Source organism: Thermobia domestica, chromosome 8 (genome assembly GCF_964235325.1).
Source record: "Thermobia domestica chromosome 8, izTheDome1.hap1.1, whole genome shotgun sequence".
In the NCBI taxonomy this organism is placed as follows: domain Eukaryota; kingdom Metazoa; phylum Arthropoda; class Insecta; order Zygentoma; family Lepismatidae; genus Thermobia; species Thermobia domestica.
Window position 1 is genome coordinate 9,006,645 of NC_137461.1, and position 18,898 is coordinate 9,025,542.

General features: G+C 33.9%; 1 protein-coding gene across 1 annotated transcript in view; it reads right to left on the reverse strand.

The window, feature by feature from the left end:
• Positions 1-18,898, reverse strand: part of LOC145692677 (uncharacterized) — a 1,521,027-nt gene that overhangs the window by 797,545 nt on the left and 704,584 nt on the right. Inside the window, exons 188-194 of the mRNA XM_081768059.1 lie at positions 17,481-17,534; positions 12,738-12,788; positions 11,209-11,262; positions 4,915-4,959; positions 3,298-3,351; positions 2,520-2,573; positions 1,459-1,509 (exon numbers count right to left, since the gene is read on the reverse strand). Of these exons, the coding sequence (XP_081624185.1) occupies positions 1,459-1,509; positions 2,520-2,573; positions 3,298-3,351; positions 4,915-4,959; positions 11,209-11,262; positions 12,738-12,788; positions 17,481-17,534 (363 nt within the window). The remainder of the gene's footprint in view (positions 1-1,458; positions 1,510-2,519; positions 2,574-3,297; positions 3,352-4,914; positions 4,960-11,208; positions 11,263-12,737; positions 12,789-17,480; positions 17,535-18,898) is intronic.

An 18,898-nucleotide genomic window follows, 5' to 3' on the forward strand; every position in this document is an offset into this window, starting at 1 on the left:
CCTATTTTTATAGGAAAGAATTATGTAATGTACGAAATTGATACAAATACTGATGTTAACAAGTCTCGAATATATACTAGGAGAGAGGATAAGAAACTAATGTTACAAGGTAGATATTCCTGGAGTTCCGTCTATTACAGAGGAATGAGGAGTCTGCAGTAATTCTAATAAATGGAGTTGGCAATTATGCAGAGGTTGAGCCAACTGCCACGCATAGCACTAGTTGTGAGTAAACACAAATGGCGACTAGTTTGGAAAACTGGTCTCGCGAATAAGTCTGCTCAGTTATTTGATTTCTGTGAAACATGTAACCGCGGCTGGAATTATCCCACAGCTAGTGAAGATTTACGGAGAGACCGTAATGTCTCGTCAGCATGTCGCAGAATAGAGTTGAAAGCTTGCGGCTGGCAGAAAAAAAAACTGTCACCGACGTGGAGCGCAGTGGGGCTGACCTAGTACGGCATCAACAGATTTGACAACAGCTCGCTGCAGTTGCTGATTCAGAACAACAGAAGAATCACGTTACTGCATCTGCACAATTGGGAATGTTGTTCGGAAGCATTCGTCAGATGTGCACGATATTCTGCAGTACAGGAAAGTTGGTCTCGATGGAATCCACCAATCTGTCCAACCGCACATACGGGTAGGTCTTTTACCAAGAGGGAATGTTCAATTTCGTCCTACAATTCGAAAGATGCTTCAACCGATATGGAGACTATGTCAAAAAGAAACTACGGTATGTACTATCTATTGGATGAATTGGTTGAATGAAATAATATATACATGTTTCACTGCAGGCTTTGTAATCTTTCTTTCTGATCTCCTCTTAAATTATTCATATTAAATAAAGAGATATGGAATTGCACAAACTGGTATGTGTAATAACAGAGGACAGAAGCAGGAAAGGGCAAATAAAAAGTACAAAAACATGTTACAAAATGATACACATGAAGGGATAAAAATGAAAGTCATGACTGACATGATTTAAATTAAGGAAAGCAAAAACTGGCAATATGTATTATATGGTAAAAAAAACTAGGGAAAGAGAAGGAGAATGAGACATATGGAAGAGGAATGAGAACAGGAGAAGAATGACATCTCGAAGATAATCAACGACGAGATCCGAGAGAAGAATCTCGACATGGGATTGATAAATACAAATCAGTCTAGAGAAAGCACACTAAAATAACATCGTGGTGAAATAAAAAAAAACAAGAAGCTGAGAGATATGGAGGAAGAGACCAGAAAATTCAAACAACTGCTACACCACAACAATATAAATATATGTGTTAAGATTTTACGGTGTTAATATTTATCAAAGATAGCTGATAAGGTAACACGTAGAACGATCAAAGGAAAAAATAAAACCTTTAGTACGAACCAATTTTTCCAGAAACCAATCATTTAATCAAAAACTCTTGTGATACGTTACTACTTTTCTGAACAACATGAACTAACCTGGATACTGTGGTTGGCTTAACACACTCGAAGAAGATTCTGGTACAATACCTGGAAAAGGTAAAAAAGTAAATATTATTCAAAATATGTTTCATACGATGCATATGTAAAAGAATATTTAAATTTATAAATCAGAACTCAGTCGAAAGCTGGAAAATAAAGTATTTATAATTAGAATATTAATAGATATGAATGAATTTTTGAACAACTAACTAACTCTACAGCCCTGGAATTCCAAAAGTTCAATATAACATTCAGAAAGCTTTCCATTAAATTTTGTTTTTATACATATAGACCCATTTTTTACTTTGCATTCGTATTTCTATAAGATACATCTTAATATTGTACTCCCATCTGCTTCTATATCTTATTCCAGATTTGGTCTCAATCAAACTTTTAAGAATGTTTCTAGTTTTCTCCATTATGATTATACAACCGGCCACCAATCTGAGGGTCCTAAACTTAATGGATCAAACAATGTTTGGTAAATAGTATAAATTATGCACTTCCTCATTATGAAGTTTCCGTCATTCTCTATTCCTATCCATCTTGGATCCGAATATTCTCCTATGGATTTTGTTCTGAAATTCTTTCAGTACGCGTTCATTCTTCCTACCATATTTCCCAAACATATAGTCACAATAGAGATAGTTATTATTGTTTCATATATTTTAAGCTTCAAAGTCTTCGAAAAAATTTGCGAACACAAAGACCAAATATCGACTGAAAAGTAACAGGAATTTCCTGTTTTTTCTTGGACAATTTATTTGTGGATGTTGGTGTGATCTATTAATGTTGTTCCCAGATATTTGAAATTGTTCACTTTGTTGAATGTATTATTTGATAATTTACTATATCCATAATTTGCACTATTGTGATTAATTCAGATTTTCATGTATTTAATTTTCTCTGCTTTTACTTATAAACGCATTTTCATGCAGGGTTTAATAAAGTCTCTTCATGTCTTTCCATTGTTCTCGTAACATATCATTCTCTATCACATTTACATTATATAAAGGTGCTTCTGTATGCGGATAGTTTGTCCGTATTGGAATTCATACCTGGTGCTAGTGGCCTCTGCTCTTCAGGAATTGCAGGTGATGGTCTTCCCTCTTCTGTAAGGATCAAATAATATTTATAATATTAACACTAGGAGCAACTGAAGTATGATTACAAATATTGCATTTATGTAACATTTAACAATGTTAATCAACTCCAGCATTTGTTATTAGATATAAATATTTTATAATGTTTAAGAAAACATAAAATGCAATTCTAGTTATGTATTATTTCGTATTATTTAATCTCTGCAAATATTATTCCTAAAAATAGTTCTATATTCTATTAAAATTATAGAAATTGGTCTTTGTTGTATTGTGTGAGATGATTGCTGTTATAATTGCTCAAAGGTCAATTAGACATTCATAAAGTATATTGAACATATTTTTTTGAACTTTTACTATAAATATGTAATTCTAAGTAAATTATAATTATTACCAAAACGTAACATATATGTGTTAACTGAAGAAAAGTTCCCAAATTTGTGTACTATTAGGAACAATATAGTTGTGGATGCCTGCCGTATGGGCTACTTGTGGATGTCTGTGAATATTTTTAGAGTGAACGAATCTGAAAAATATAAACTGCCATATAACGTTGGAAAATACGTCTAGTATATTATTATAATTTTGACAAAACAAAACATTCATTTACAATAAACTGTTAATGAATACAATGAGAAGTCATTCATTATAAACAACAATTATACATGTATGTATGCTATTCATTTCGTAAGCGTCAGACATGCATGCTAATCTTTAAAAATGTATATTGATATACCTGGTTGTAGAGGTTTCTGTTCTTCAGGAGATAAAGGAGAAGGTTCTTTTTCACCTGAAAGACGAAATTCATTCAGACTAAATAACAGCAAGAACTAGAGTATATAACAGGTAATACATTGTTTATATTTTAAATAAAAGGAGTACTAACTGAATATCTGTCTGACTTTCCAGCACCAGATCAAAGTGATTATAACACAAATTTGGAATTAAATTTTTAAGAAATGATTTAGTTTTTCCAAACACGTGGTTAATCGGTTTTTGTCTTTAATCTTGAAAAGAAAGATAAGACATGGAAGAACAAAGGATTTGGTTCACAATTATTATAATTAAATTTCCATATCTGAATATCTGTAACGTTAGGTACATTTGATATTTCAACTTTTAATTTAAACTACTCATACTCGCGTTTTTTTCGATTTTTATATTTGACCTTGAAAGCACGAATAGGGGTAGACATTTTTGATGTAGAAAGTTTAATGCAGATTTCATTACATTACTATGATAAGTTATCTCTATTTTCAAATCTTAAGACTATATATATATATAATTTTATTATTTGGTTCTTTATTTTAAGTAACTAACTTATATTTATGCATTTTTATATTTGATCTAGAAGGTAAAAACGTATGTTGAGATAAACCACTTATGTGTTGATATCTGTGATTTTCTTAGTTTTACGTAACTGGAATTTGATGTGTTAGTTTGCGTGTAAAATAACTAAAGACATATCTCAGCGTGTCTTGAAACGTTGAATTAAATAATAAGTTACAAAATATAGTTATCTTGTATTTAACACTTTAATAATGATTTAGTCTTTGCTTTTATGGATACTGGGTTTACACTAGTGCACCTGAAGATTTTTCTGATGAGCTCCTGAGATACTTAGAAATCTGCTGTTATTACACGGAACCTGACCAACTGGGTTTCAAATGTAATGTTATATTCAAAGCTAGAACTGTACATGCAAAATATTATTGTTCTGTTGTTCTCAAACTATTCAATTGTCTTCTTACAAAAGCGCAATTATTAGTAGAGAAATAAATATGCTAAGATTATTAATTTTGATAATTTCAAAGGATTATTTCTGACATTTGTGAGGCATTACCCATTAGATTTAAAGTTGGTGATCCTTATTTTCTTGGTATATATTTCGTGAAGTGAGATGGGTAAACCAAATTACGAGTGTGTAATATTGAAGAACTATCCAAATGTTTAAATATTAATGTGAGTTTGAATAATACACTCAAGAATATACCGTATATATATAAATTTTGGTTATTTTTATGAGAAGTTATGCTAGTTTACAAATTGGTAGTTACGCTAGCTAACAAACATGTAGAAATTTTCTTATGTTGTTTCTAGACTCTACATTTAAATATGGCTGTACAACTTAATCAATTACTCATTGATTGTCTACTATACATGATATTGAGAATTTAGTAGTCTATTTCATCGAAATTACAAATGTATGATATTTGCATATTATAATATTTCGTTCTGTGATAGTTATATGTAAAATAGAATACGGTATCTGCCTCTTTAAAGACTTATTTCAAAAGAATATTCTTTAAAACGAATTAAATCAATTGTAATAATCTGCAGCTTAAATACTTACCAGGTCTTGGTTCTTCAGGAGTTGCTGGTGATATCTCTTCTTGTCCTTCAAAGATTGAATTTATTTAATATTTTGAATAGAATAATATAAGCACAGCGTAACTAATATTTTAGTGGATTTAAATTGACAAAAAATATATTACAATTGACAGTAGGGTTGTAAAGTTTTATTACTCATCTACAATTTCTTGGAATAATTACTTGGGGTATCGATTTTCATTACAGAAATTATGAAAATCTTCGTTAATTCTGTTGTAGTTTCTGAGCTGCTAACCAGGACTCTGGAACTGAATATAAAGATATTTCCTTCTAATACGTGACTCGAAAGAGAAGGATGTTTTCAAGTTAAGTCTCTCTTATTGAATGATCGCATTAGAAATTTGCTCAAGTTTAGTGTAACACATTACTCTCGATATAAGACATAATTTTTTGTGTATTTTCAATGATCATTATCAATTTTACAGAACATGTTTAAAGGATTACTTTTAGCAATACACTATGTATCAAGAATTGAATTAGCTTTTAATAAAGTGATTCACGTTTGTCGAGATGTAAACTTCGGATGACTCTTACGTATATTACACCAACTCAAAAATACTGCATGACTTATAGAAAACACTTCTGGTGATGTGAATGATATTTGCTTCATATAGTTTCTCTTGAAATGTATGTCGATATCTCTTCCTAATACAACAATATTTCGATGGGAGTTTCTACAGAGTATGATAGATTTCAGCAAACTATTTGCCTATCTGTGCCGCTAACAGTAAAAATCTAAATAATTCTATGAAATCTTGTGTTAGTAAAATTTAAATGGCAATATATATGACAAAAGAAACACTGAACAAAGCTTCAATACATACTGTAGTTTAAACTATAATATGTAACGGTTTCGGATATCTAACACATGCGTCCTCAGACATTACAGAACATAAATGAAAATACAGACATATATATAGTCATTATTATGATTTTTTTAAAAATCTTTTAACACACACACATATATATATATATATATATATATATATATATATATATATATATATATATATATATATATATATATATATATATATATATATATATATATAGTCATTGTTATGAAGAAGTTTCAATTCTATTGGCTGAAGCCTTCAATTCTATTGGCTGTGAAAGTGCCATGCAAGACAACAAGGGGTGCAAGCCTCCTCAGAAAAAAACAACCACACCATAACACCACCAGCTCCGAATTTTACTGTTGGCACCACACACGCTGACAGATGACATTCACCGTGCATTCGCCATACCCACACCCTGCTATCGGATCGCCACATTGTGTACCATGATTCGTCACTCCACACAACGTTTTTCCACTGTTCAATCGTCCAATGTTTACGTTCCTTACACCAAGCGTGGCGTCGCTTGGCATTTACCTGCGTGTATGTGGCTTATGAGTAGACGTTCGATCACGAAATCCAAGTTTTCACATCTCGCGCCTAACTTTCATAGTGCTTGGACTGGATCCTGATGCAGATTGGAATTCCTGTGTAATGGTCTGGATAGATGTCTGCGTATTACACTTCACGACCCTCTTCAACTGTTGGCGGTCTCTGGTAGTCAACAGACGAGATCAGCTCTACGTGTCCCTTCACATTCCTACTTGATTATCACATCAAACACAGTGGACTTAGGGATGTAAAGGAGTGTGGAAATCTCGCGTACAGACTTCTGACACAAGTGACATCCAATCACCTGACCACGTTCAAAGTCCGGCATTGGAATCCAGCTTGCGGCATACTTGTACATTTTCCAATCAAACTGGGTGCAAGCTTGGCCAACTTTTAATTGATTTCAAATTAATTAAGGGAATGTTAATATATTCAAATCACAAGGTTCATGTTAAATGATCTTATTCACTTTATGGTCATAATTCTACATAAAAGATTGGTTGATTGGTTAAAAGAATCTAACGGAGAAGGAATACTGAAGATACATAACAACAATAAAATCAAAATCAACAGTTACATAAAGGAAAGACATTCTAATTTTGGTAATAAATGCTATGTTACTTCTCCTTACTTAGGTTCATATTACATTGTTGTAAACAAACACCGTGCTCGTGAGTTTTCTTCGGGTTCTCCCGCTTCTTCTCACTTTCTTCATTCCACCATTTCATTCATTTCTCATCATCTCCGTCTCCTTTAGCCTAACCGGCATAACCATGTAACGTAAAACATAAAGATTTCATTTTTACATTGTTCAAGATATTGGCACTCTTCTCAGTATTTAAAATTCTGAATTTAGTAGAATCAAATCCATCGATTCCGTACATTAAAAGTCAAAAATCTTACTTATATATTTTTAAAGAAATATTTGCCACTACATTTGTTATCCAATACAACTTGAATAAAGAATTTATCAAAAATTTTCTACGTTTCAAGAGCGATTAAAGTGCCCAAAATCATCATCATCATCATAGGTATTCTGCTATTATTAGCAGCTCATTTCTTGCTACTGTCACATTTTTATGCTCCTAATCTTCAGCTAACCTCTTCGTTCTTAAGTACGAATTTTTTGTTTTGATATTGTCCATTAATATTGGCCCCCTTCGATTCTTTATCTTTGATGCTACTATACCCTCTAGCAAGCCCCTCATGGTTAGTGCTCTCACACGGGTCAAGTTGACCCGACCCGACCCGTGACCTGACCCGAAGGTCAACTCGGGTCGGGTTGTCTGGTCAGGCTACTCGGGTCGGGTTGTCGAGTCGGGTCAATCGGGCCAGCTCGGGTCGGATTATCGGGTCGGGTCAGTCGGGTCAGTTCACTTTGGTCAACTGAGTTTAGGTTGAGCTTAAACTCGGCTGGAGTCGAAAGCTGCTGTTTTTCACTACCTGCCTAATTAAAAATAGCAATTTTCAATTGATTTTATAGAAATCATAAATCTATTTTTAACACTTGCAGCTAGTGCTTTTATGGTAAATGCTTTTTGTACTTGTGTGTACTTTAATTTTTAAATGTCGAAGATTGATTTTACCAATCGACTGTAATATTAATATCTACGCCAATATGAAGTCTGGATTTAGAACACAACTAGGAGTTGTTTAAGTAAGGCAAAAAGAAAGATTGGATATGGACGACCAAGCCCAAGCAGGGCTGCGGGGCTTAGTGGTAGAGAATTCATATCTGTGCATGGTGTCCATGGTTCTATTCCAGCTTGTGCTAAGTAGGCTTTGTGGTAGAGAAACGCTCTCTAGTGAGTTTCCTCGGGGTTCTCCTGTTTCCGCCCACTTTCTTCATTCCAACATTTCCTTCATTTCTCATGGTCACCATATCCCTTAGCCTCAGTGCAGAATCGAGGGACCTTAAATTGAATATTTCATTTTATTTCACCAAGCCCAAGGACATCGATACAAGAACAAGATAAAGATTGGATATGCAAGACGAATTGCTTAGTAATCTTTGCTCTTGGCCTTGTTTTGGTGATCACCAACTAGCGATGAGCGCATTTTCTTGTTTTCCGTATAGTATGAAAGACCATAATCAAAATCACACTTGGTCTTGATTTGTATTGATGAGGCGAGCATTCTTGGATCTTGTATAGCATGAAAGACCACCAAGACTACGAAATGCAGGACCAAAGCTTGACTGCAAGACAAAGAATAAGACGTAGTATTGATGACCAAGACCCAGGGAGCGAATTGTTTGAATTTCGTTTGTTGGGCTGAAAGTGATGAAATAAAATTAGTTCTTTATAATTAAATATCATACTGTATTTTTAAATTTTAAATTGCAAAATTCATATTATGTATCTTCTTACGTGCAACTATGTATACTGTAAAATACGTTTTAATTACCGAGAAAGAAAAATCAAAATGGCAATGGTCCCTAAATAATAAGAATCTATTTTGGAATGGAAGTTGAAGGGTTGGAAAAAGTCACAGGTTTTCTCCCGTTTCCTCAGCCCTTATCATTGTAGTTAAACGATTTCCTTTTGTCTCCGCCAAGAGACTCTTGCTACTGCCTTCCGAGAAGACCCTCTGCCGTCCGAGCAAGTGGGAACACTGACCTTGAATAAAAATTTCGTCACATACAACTAAAGCAAGAAAACAATTCTCCCACGTCGGACACTGGTATCAGTTATAAAAGAAATAACCAAACCTCGTAAGTGCCAAATATTCATTAAGATGCATATACAAATACCCCGCTTGATCTAGTTAGTGCTTAACGTGTAAGAGTTCGGCACACGTGGTCCGGGTTTAATTCCCAATGGGAGTGCATTTTGGTGTTCACCCAGTTTCGTGACCATAGTGCTCTCAAACGGATCGGGTTGACTCGACCCGACCCGACTCGGATCGGGTCGGGTTGTCGGGTCAGGTCAGTCGGGTCAGCTCGGGTGGGTTGTCGGGTCAGGCTACTCGGGTCGGGTCAGTCAAGTCAGCTCGGGTCGGGTTGTCGGGTTGGGTTATTCGGGTCGTGTTGTCGGGTCGGGTCAATCGAGTCAGCTCGGGTCGGGTTATTCGGGTTGTGTTTTCGGGGCGGGTGAACCGGGTCAACTCTGCCACGACCCTTCTGAGAAAACTAGGATAGTTCCGCTAGTGCATGTGCCATGTTAGAACCTTACTCTCGCACGTTCACGCATTCGCTTAGCGAAACATACGGTTTCCTAGCTATGGGATGCGTGGGAAACTTACTTTCTGGGTGTGGCTCGTATTTCTTATTAAAAGATACACTAGTTGTGTGTAAAACAGTGATCTGGAGGGCTATTATGATGATAATTTATGAGATACAAGAAACATACCAACACAGTGATATACTAGAAGAAGAAAGTCAGCGTCTTGACGCTTGATTTATTGAGTTCTAACTAACCTTGGTATTGGAACTTAGTTAATATTTCTAAAGGTATTTCAGGAATAATACCTGCAATTGAGGAATATAAATTCACTTAGTCTTTCAGATTTCCAAGTCTTAAAGTATATGCAATTATATATCATTTCATACAACGAAAATACAATTGTTTCAAACGAAGTAACACAAAGACACAGTTCTGATACAGAAGCTGGACCATTTACGTTAAACTACATGTGTAATTTACGTAATTTTTAGAGGTTAAGAAATTTAACCACTGTTCATTATGAAATGAAATGAAATGAAATCTTTGAGTTTTACGTCCCACGATTATGCCGGTTAGGCTAAAGGAGACGGTGATGATGAGTAATGAATGAAATGGTGGAATGAAGAGAGTGGGGAGAAACGGGAGAACCCCGAGAAAACCCACGCACACGGTGTTTGTCCACCAAAAAGTTCACTTGGCAATGGCTGGGATCGAACCCAGGACCCCAAGCACCAGAGGTGAACGCTCTGCCACTGCGCCAACGCGGCCCCCACTGTTCATTATATCTTCCAAACCTTGGACATGTCAAATTACAGTAAAAGGCATATGTTGTTCACTTTTATTGAAAAAATATACATGTTACTTGATGTGATAATTAAATAAGAAGATTCGGAAATATTTTTATTGCAAAAGTCAAATTTCCAATTACTTGTTCTATTACTGTTTATGACAAATGTATCTTATCAAGGTTATGTATATTTGTTACTAAGTTTGTTTATTGTTCATACTGCAACATATTCAGCTTCAAACTGCGCAATTAATTTAGTATAATCAAGCATTGACGTAAGTATACAAGCTTGGTTACGAGAAAGGAAACACAACTTTGGAAGCTGCAAAACTATCTTTGTTAATTTAAGGAAATGAAAAGTCAAGATCATAAGCTCTTAGGTGACCAAAAATAGCAAACAGAGCATTAGCTGCATAAAGCAAGGAAACTGGCAAATTATCTATAGAAGTTTAGTTCAACTTTTACTCAAGCAATGATCTCAGAGTTGAGTCTTTTATCAGTTTTAAAAACCAAAAGTGCTCATTTTTAAGACTGCCTTACACACACACACACGCAAAAAAATACTTAGCAATTACATTCAAAACCAATACATATAATATTAAAAGAAAAAATATGCTCGTGGTACAGCCATATATTACAATAAGCTCTATTTCATTATTTTGATTCTTATCACAGTTGTGAAGATACGGCCATTACCAACAAGGGAGTATGACAAGTACATTAAACGATTAGTTTCCTTTAAGATTTTCTTTGATGTGGGTTTCTTTTATATTCTGCACCAAATGGCTCGTAACTTGCTTATCTTAATTCTGCATTTCACATTCTCTACAATCCATTATCAATTTTAAGTGATTTGTTGCACTCAAAAACGATTTAACATCTATTATTAGTTACTTGTATCACTGAAATTTTCTTACCGGGAAGTACAGGTCTATACTCTCCTGGAACTATAGGAACTGATCCTTCTTCACCTGTAACAAAACACAATTACCACTTTCAACTGTTCTTACAGATGAACATACTAAAATATACAAATATGTATACTGTATAGGTACTTGTAAAATGTGATACACATACGCAAATGTATACTTTTCAAAGATGAACTTCCCTGTAAGTGTACTATATTTGTAATTGCAATTGTTTAACTTATACGAACTAAAAAGAAGGTTCAGAAATGTCAATGCGGAGTGGGAGAAACAACAATAATAATGTAATATCACTTATTTTTGCTACATTAAAGTAGCAAAACACTTTCATTAGATAAGGATTTGTAAGAGGTGATCGTATTTTTTTCATATGAAGGACACTTGGTTTAATTTACCATGGTACAAAGACAAGATTCAAAATTTGTCTTGAAAGAAAAAAAAGATGTTTGGAAGCTAGGAACATTTTCGAGAGAAGCATCTCGATTTATGAAATCACTTCAAACGTACAAGAAAATTGTTGAAAATACTTTGTCAAGGTTCCACAGGAGCTAACAAAGCAGAAAATGGCAGCAATCAGACTCTATTTGTCAGATGTTACTCTAAATTATGTACACGGCAATTGAGTATATAGCTGAGTACGGCCACAGGCAAGAATATCATTATAAAAAGACTTATAGTGTACAGAAAAAGAAATAGCTTTTAGTGTTGTTATCATCATCTTGACTAAGCGAAGGTTTCATTTACACATGAGTCAATATTTAGTGTGGACGACAATCTATAACTTATACTTATCTGGTGCAAACTAACCTTACAATTTGTCCGTAATCAAGAATAGTAGTCACCACAGTAATGGCGGATTGCAGCGGCTTGACGACAACATCAAGTTGAACCTCCAAGACATTAAGTATGGCTATTTGACCGTTAGTAACACAGAAACTTATTTATGGGGTACTTTATGCGAAAGTTTCATAATATGGTTGTTCCATAATAAATTATTACTCCTGTGTATATATCATTATGATAATTGTTTGGTGAACTCATTACTAATGACGATATTGCTAGAATAGGATGATTATTAAAGTTTTTGACTTACATGTGATGGAATGTGTGAACGAGGATAAGCAGAACATATATTTTCTTTCTAAAATGATACGGAAAACAAACTTGGACTTTTTGGGAATACATATTGTCTAAAGATTTCATCAATAACCTTAGTATTAGTAGAGATTAACAGTACAGAACGGGCAAGGCAGTTTGTAGGCATAATACGTGTCACTTATTTAGTGCATATTTCACATTTTGAGAGATAAGTTTTTGGAGAAACAGACTCATATTTTCAAGTAATATATGTATTACCTTTTGTTATTGATAATAGAGGGATCATACTTCACCAATTTGTGCAATTTAGTTTATGTAACGCACGATATCCGACACATATTTTTTTTATTTTGCTCCCTTAGTTCTGAACAGCACAAATAACATTAAACTTAATTTGTAATGCTATAAGCACATACACTAACCTGGGAATTGAGGCTGACTAAGTATACCACCAGAGGTTTCCGGCGCAATACCTAAATACAGATAAGAATGTTTATTTTATCTAAGCTAAAATTGAATGTAACTTATATTATAATGAACATAATAAATATATTCTTTCAATTTAATTAGCTTAGTCTAATATACTATTGACTTTTCAATATGTATTTCATGCTATGTGTTCAGAAATTGTACCAGTAAATCCTATACCTAGACTTTCCGGTATCTGTTCTTCAGGATGTACAGGGAATGGTTCTTCCTGCCCTACAAAAAATGCAAGCGACTTCCGTTACATTTCAAGTCACGTGCATATTGGGAGTAACTATAACTCGTTAAGGTCAAAAGTATTTGGATGGAAGTTACAGTACGGAAATATATTTATAAAATAAACCATAAATAAAATAACATTATTCTTAATTTCTATGGCAATTTAGAAATTATTGACTTTGCGTTAATTAGAACATCTAGGAATAGCTAGTGGTAAAACTTGCAAATATCGCACTGCTTGTTTTTCATGCCATAAAATTCATTGGAAGAATTTTAGTTATAGATATAAGTACAGTATATCATCTTCATATCCAGTGAAAATCTTGTACAAATATTATTTCCGTAATTTCCAGTTGTTTTGTTTGTACGAAGATTTTACAGTTAAATGGCTCCCTCTAAGGCTATCAAAGGATGACAAGGAAATAGTGCGCTTGAAGCAGAGGACTTGGTACGGCTAATCTGTGAAGCGGACAAGTGCAGACCAGTGAAGTTTTAAAAATAATTGTCGAATCAATAATTGAATCAGTTACGAAAGTAGTGGTGGAAAGACTGGAAGAAACTTAACTTTAATTCTGAAAAAGCAGATGACCTTCGGAAAGAATTAAAAAGGACAATGACGCAGAACTTAAGGTCTGCAGGAGAATATTGCGGAATTAGAGCAATATCAGCGGAGGGAAATCCTTCAGATCTTGAGAATACCAGAAGGAAGAAAGAATATACTGATAGTATAGCCATCAAATTGTTTGAAGAGTGGCTAGGTGTTCCCATGGACATAAAGAACACTAGTCAAAGTTACAGGATTAGTCCCAAATTACAGAGAAAACCACTTCCAATAATTGCCAAGTTTGCGAGCTACCGAACAAGGCCTAAGGTGTTCAGCAATAAAAGAAAACTGAAGGGTTCCAACATCACCATCAATGAAGACTTCTGCCATCATTGACTTGAATTGCTGCGTTCTGCAGTTCAGTAGTATGGTTACAAGCAGGTGTATACTCAAGACGGAAAGATAATAGTCCTTAAAACGTTAAGCAGACATTTTGTCTCTACCAAGGACAAAACAGCTTGAGGACACATAGAAATAGCAAATACCGTCAATAGTAATATCGCGGCAAGGAACGTGTACATCTTGTACGTGTGAAATATTAGAGATTTGTTTCTCTTTTACTATTTTATTAACACGTATCTTCTTTTGTTAAATGTATATCCAAGTATGACTATTGTGTGCATCTGAACTGTTTGTGTGCGTGTGCCTGTGCGAGTGAATGTGTTTCAACGCCCTTTGTCTCTTTATGTGTGTATACTCATCAGCGTTTAAAGTCTACAATACACAGAAATGATAACAATAATAGGTATGGGATTTATGTACTTTATATTTATATGACAATAGTTTCAACAAGCGTGGTATGCTCGCTTTTTTCTGAAGCCTGTGTGGATGTGTTGTTTTTTATTTGTCTCGAATATTTTGTGTTGGATGTGGTTATCAATGGTGCGTTTATATCCATTTGCGAAGCACAATACGAGCAAATGTAAGAAAGCATGTAAATTAAACCTACCCAACCCAAATCACAAATTTGAGGAATATAGTATTCTTAGAAATAGATGTAATCAAGCCGTGCGTAATGCAAAATTAAAATTTTTCTAAACCCTGACCGAGAGAAAGAATCCCTCCCATCTTTGAAGAAATTTGAATTTGCTGCTACTTGGCATTCGTAGCAGTAAAAGAGGCCAGCCTGCTGTAGTTGCCCCTTCTATACCGATCATCTTAGTAATTATTTTTGTAGAACTGATAGTTCTAGCTCATAGATAAATACAAGGTCTGATAATATTGGACAAATATCTGGTTTTAAAATAGTTTTCTCTTTCACTTGTGCTACCCAGCATGTAATGAAAGCGATTAAGAGGATAAAATCCACTGCTATAGGCGCAGATATGATAAGCATAACATTGGTCAAAAAAATATTACCTTTCGTTCTCTCCCCAATTACTAATTTATTTACTCTTTCCCTGACTACGGGCACATTCCCAATCTTGTGGAAGACAGTACGAGTTCTGCCTCTCTTTAAGACTAAGGATGTCTGGTCTGCAGAAGACTTAAGGAATATTTCAATATTACCTTCCCTATCTAAAGCTCTTGAATATATTATTTAATTTGGTCTGATCAAATTAACGCATCATGCAAGGAGGCTTTTGGAAGTCTTCATTCTCTCATCAAATTAAAAAAAAAAAACTTTTTACCAACACATTCCAAACTTTAGTGGTACCACATCTGGAGTAGTGTGACAGTACCTTAACTGACGCTGATATACATTTACGAAATCACTTGCAGCTAGTGCAAAATGCTTGTATACTTTTTAACTTAAAATTCTACGATCATGTAACCCCATTCTTTGAAGAGCTACAATGCCTGAAGATGCAGCAACGGCGTGAATTTCACTCGTTGGTACTGCTCTATAAAACGTACTTTTACAGAACCTTCTTACCTTCTGAAACTCCTTAATTTTCTAAGTGATTTCCATGACAGGGAAACAAGATCACATTTTAATAGCCAGCTTGCAATTCCTGTTCATAGATCGACTCATTCCTCGAAGTCATACATAACTTCAACCTGTCGTGATTGAAATGCTTTGGCAACCTCGGTACTTGAGTCAAACTCTCTGGCATCTTTCAAAATCGCAGTTTACAACTAATTGTTATTGAATAAGGTTGAATGGACACAGGGACTGAGGAGCCAATAGAGAATCTTCTTATAAGAATATAAAACTTAATTTTCATATGGTAACATGTATGTATTCTAGTGTAGTACTTAATATTTGTGTGTGTTATGTGTGCATGTGCGTGTGAGAGAGAGAGAGTTAGCTTCTGTTTCTGTTTTTTTTTTACTTTATAACGTTTTTGCTATCGTAAGCTAGTCTTTTTGGATTTTGAAATTTGTATCATGTTTAGGTGGTAAATAAGGTTTGATATAGTCTTAACCTCGTCATGTAGAACAAGTTGAAATAAATAAATATTTAAATAAAGATGTATGTGAAAAACGTTATATATTTTTATAAAATTATATAATGAAAAGATATGTACCACATCATCTAGTCAAGAACATCTTAAGATAGATCATATAGCAGAATAGAAAAACAAACTTATACTTGTCGCAGACGTATTCGATATTTATATTGAAGCAATAATTATCCTGTCCTCTCAAATGAGATAGGACTAACCCTTTAGATATACGAACAAATTTAAACATTTTCAAATTTAAAATTTCTCACGACGGAATTTCTTGTCCTGGAAGTAAGATGTTTCTCTTGTATTATATTACGATGTTGGGCATAGCCAATAGTTGGACCAGAATATTTAGTCTATTTGTTTAGTGGAATAAAATCATAAAGAGTAAATATTATTGATAAAGTGTATCTTCAAAGAAAATAACTATGAATATTATAGAATATCTCGAGCTGGAGTAGTGTACATGAAAGAGATACATGAAAATACACAAAACACAAACAAAAAAGACTAAAAACTTTTGAAATGTGAGCATGATGAAAAGTGGATGGAATTTTATGGGTCAAATGAAGTTTTTTTTTTTTTTTTTTGGAAACGAGGGAAAGATAGGAATTTATGTGTACTTTTAAAGTAAAGAGAAGCTTTGTGGAACATTTACTAGAAGGAACTATATCAGAAGGGACGTATAAAGGGATCAAGTGGCAGATAAAACAATTATTAAAACCAAAAATTGTACGTAATTACGACTAAGTCAGTTGAAGTCCGCGATGTAAGGAAGATTCTTAATTGTTGAAGCGGCACATCAATGATGCAGAATATCTATGATTATATTCTTGAAGGATTGTGGTGAAAAAGCTGTATGACAAGACAATAATAACAGATTTCAGATATTTTCATTTCTTGCAAATTAAACAAACGTGCAACTGCGTAAACTAAATGGTACCACGAACATTCCTGTCATTGTCCTTTATAATTTGAACAGTTATAAAAGAAAATAGTAAGGATCAATTATGTTCCTGAACAAAGCGAAATTAAAAAAAAAATCTTTCACATAAATTATAACTGACTAAATTAATTTATGTTATTTTCAAATAAACTTGAGTTGATTTTGAATTCAAAGTCCTTTTCAGATATGGACCTACTGGTTCACGTAGAATCCTAGGAATCCACAATATATACTATATCATTATTATGATCGTTATCATTGTTGTGAAGATACGGTTATTAACAGCAAGGGTGTATCACAAATATCTGGAAGAAGTAGCTTCGTTTAACGTTATCTTTGATTTGAGTTTCTTTCGCATTCTGCAGCAAATGGCTTAGTAACTTGCTGATCTTACTTCTGAATTTCATATTCTCTAAAAGACATTATCAACTTTATGTGATTTTTTGCACTGAAAATTCACTGGAAGAACGATTTAACATTTATTATTTAGTTACTTGTATCACTGAAATTTTCTTACCGGGAAGTACAGGTCTATACTCTCCTGGAACTATAGGAGTTGGTCCTTCTTCGCCTGTAACAAAACACATTTACCTCTTTTTCAGTTATTCTTTCAGACGAAAATACTACAATAGACATATACATATATTCTGTAGGTACTTGTAAAATGTGACACAGAAAGTAATGGATACTCTTGAAAGATAAACTTGCCTCTAAGTGTACTGTAATTGTAGTTGTAGTTGTCGTTGTAGTTGCAGTTACTTATACAACTGAAAAGAAGATTCACAATGGCAATGCGGAGTGGAAGCAACAACAATAATCATGTAATATAACTTATTTTTTGGTACATTATATGTAGCAATACTCTTTAATTATATAAAGATTTGTAAGAGTTTTTGTATTGTTTCAAATGAAAGATGCTTGGTTTAATTTATTACGGGACGAAAACAAGATTGAAACCCTTAACGTGAAAATATAATGCGTATTTGAAAGCTGGAAATATTTTGAGAGAAGCATCTCCATACGTGGATAACCTGCAAAGTTTAATATCAGATTTATGAAATCTCTTCAAACGTACAAGAAAATTGTTGAAAATACTTAGTCAAGATCCCCCAGGAGCTAACAAAGCAGAAAATGGGAGCAATCAGACCCTATGTGTCAGATGTTACTCTACATTATAAGCACATAGCAGTTGAGTTTATAGCTGCATAGGCCACAGGCAATAATACATTTCTAACAAAACTTATAATGTGCATGCCCTAGATCCAAACAGTACGAAGACATAGTTTTTAGTGTTTTTATCCTTACCTTGACTAGATCAAGATTATATTTACACCTGAATCAATATTCAGTGTGAACGACAATCTATAATTTATAATAATTTGGTGAAAGCTAATCATGCCATGCGATTTGTCCGTAATCAAGAAGTGTAGTCACCACAGTGATGGCGGATTGCAGCTGCTTGACGTCATAACCAAGTGGAACCTCCAAGCCATCAAGTATGGCTATCTGACCGTTAGAAGCACAAAAAAGAATTTATGGGGTACTTTATGCGGGAGTTTCATAGTATGGTTGTTCCATAATAGATTATTATCAATATGCATATCTCATTATGATAATTTTGTAGGTAAACTCATTACTAATGAGGATATTGCTAGAGTAGAATGGTTATTAAAGTTGTTTTTACGTAAATGTAATGGAACGTGTGAAGAAAGATATGCAAGACATATATTTGATTCTAAAAGATACGGAAAACAAACTTGGACTTTTGGGGAAAACATATTGTCTAAAGATTTCATCGATAACCTTACTATTAGTAGAGATCGACAGTACAGAAGGATTAAAGCAGCCTTTAGTCATAACATTACTTATATAGCGAATATTTCACATTTTGAGAGATATGTTTTTGCAAAAACAGACTCATATTTTCAAGTAATA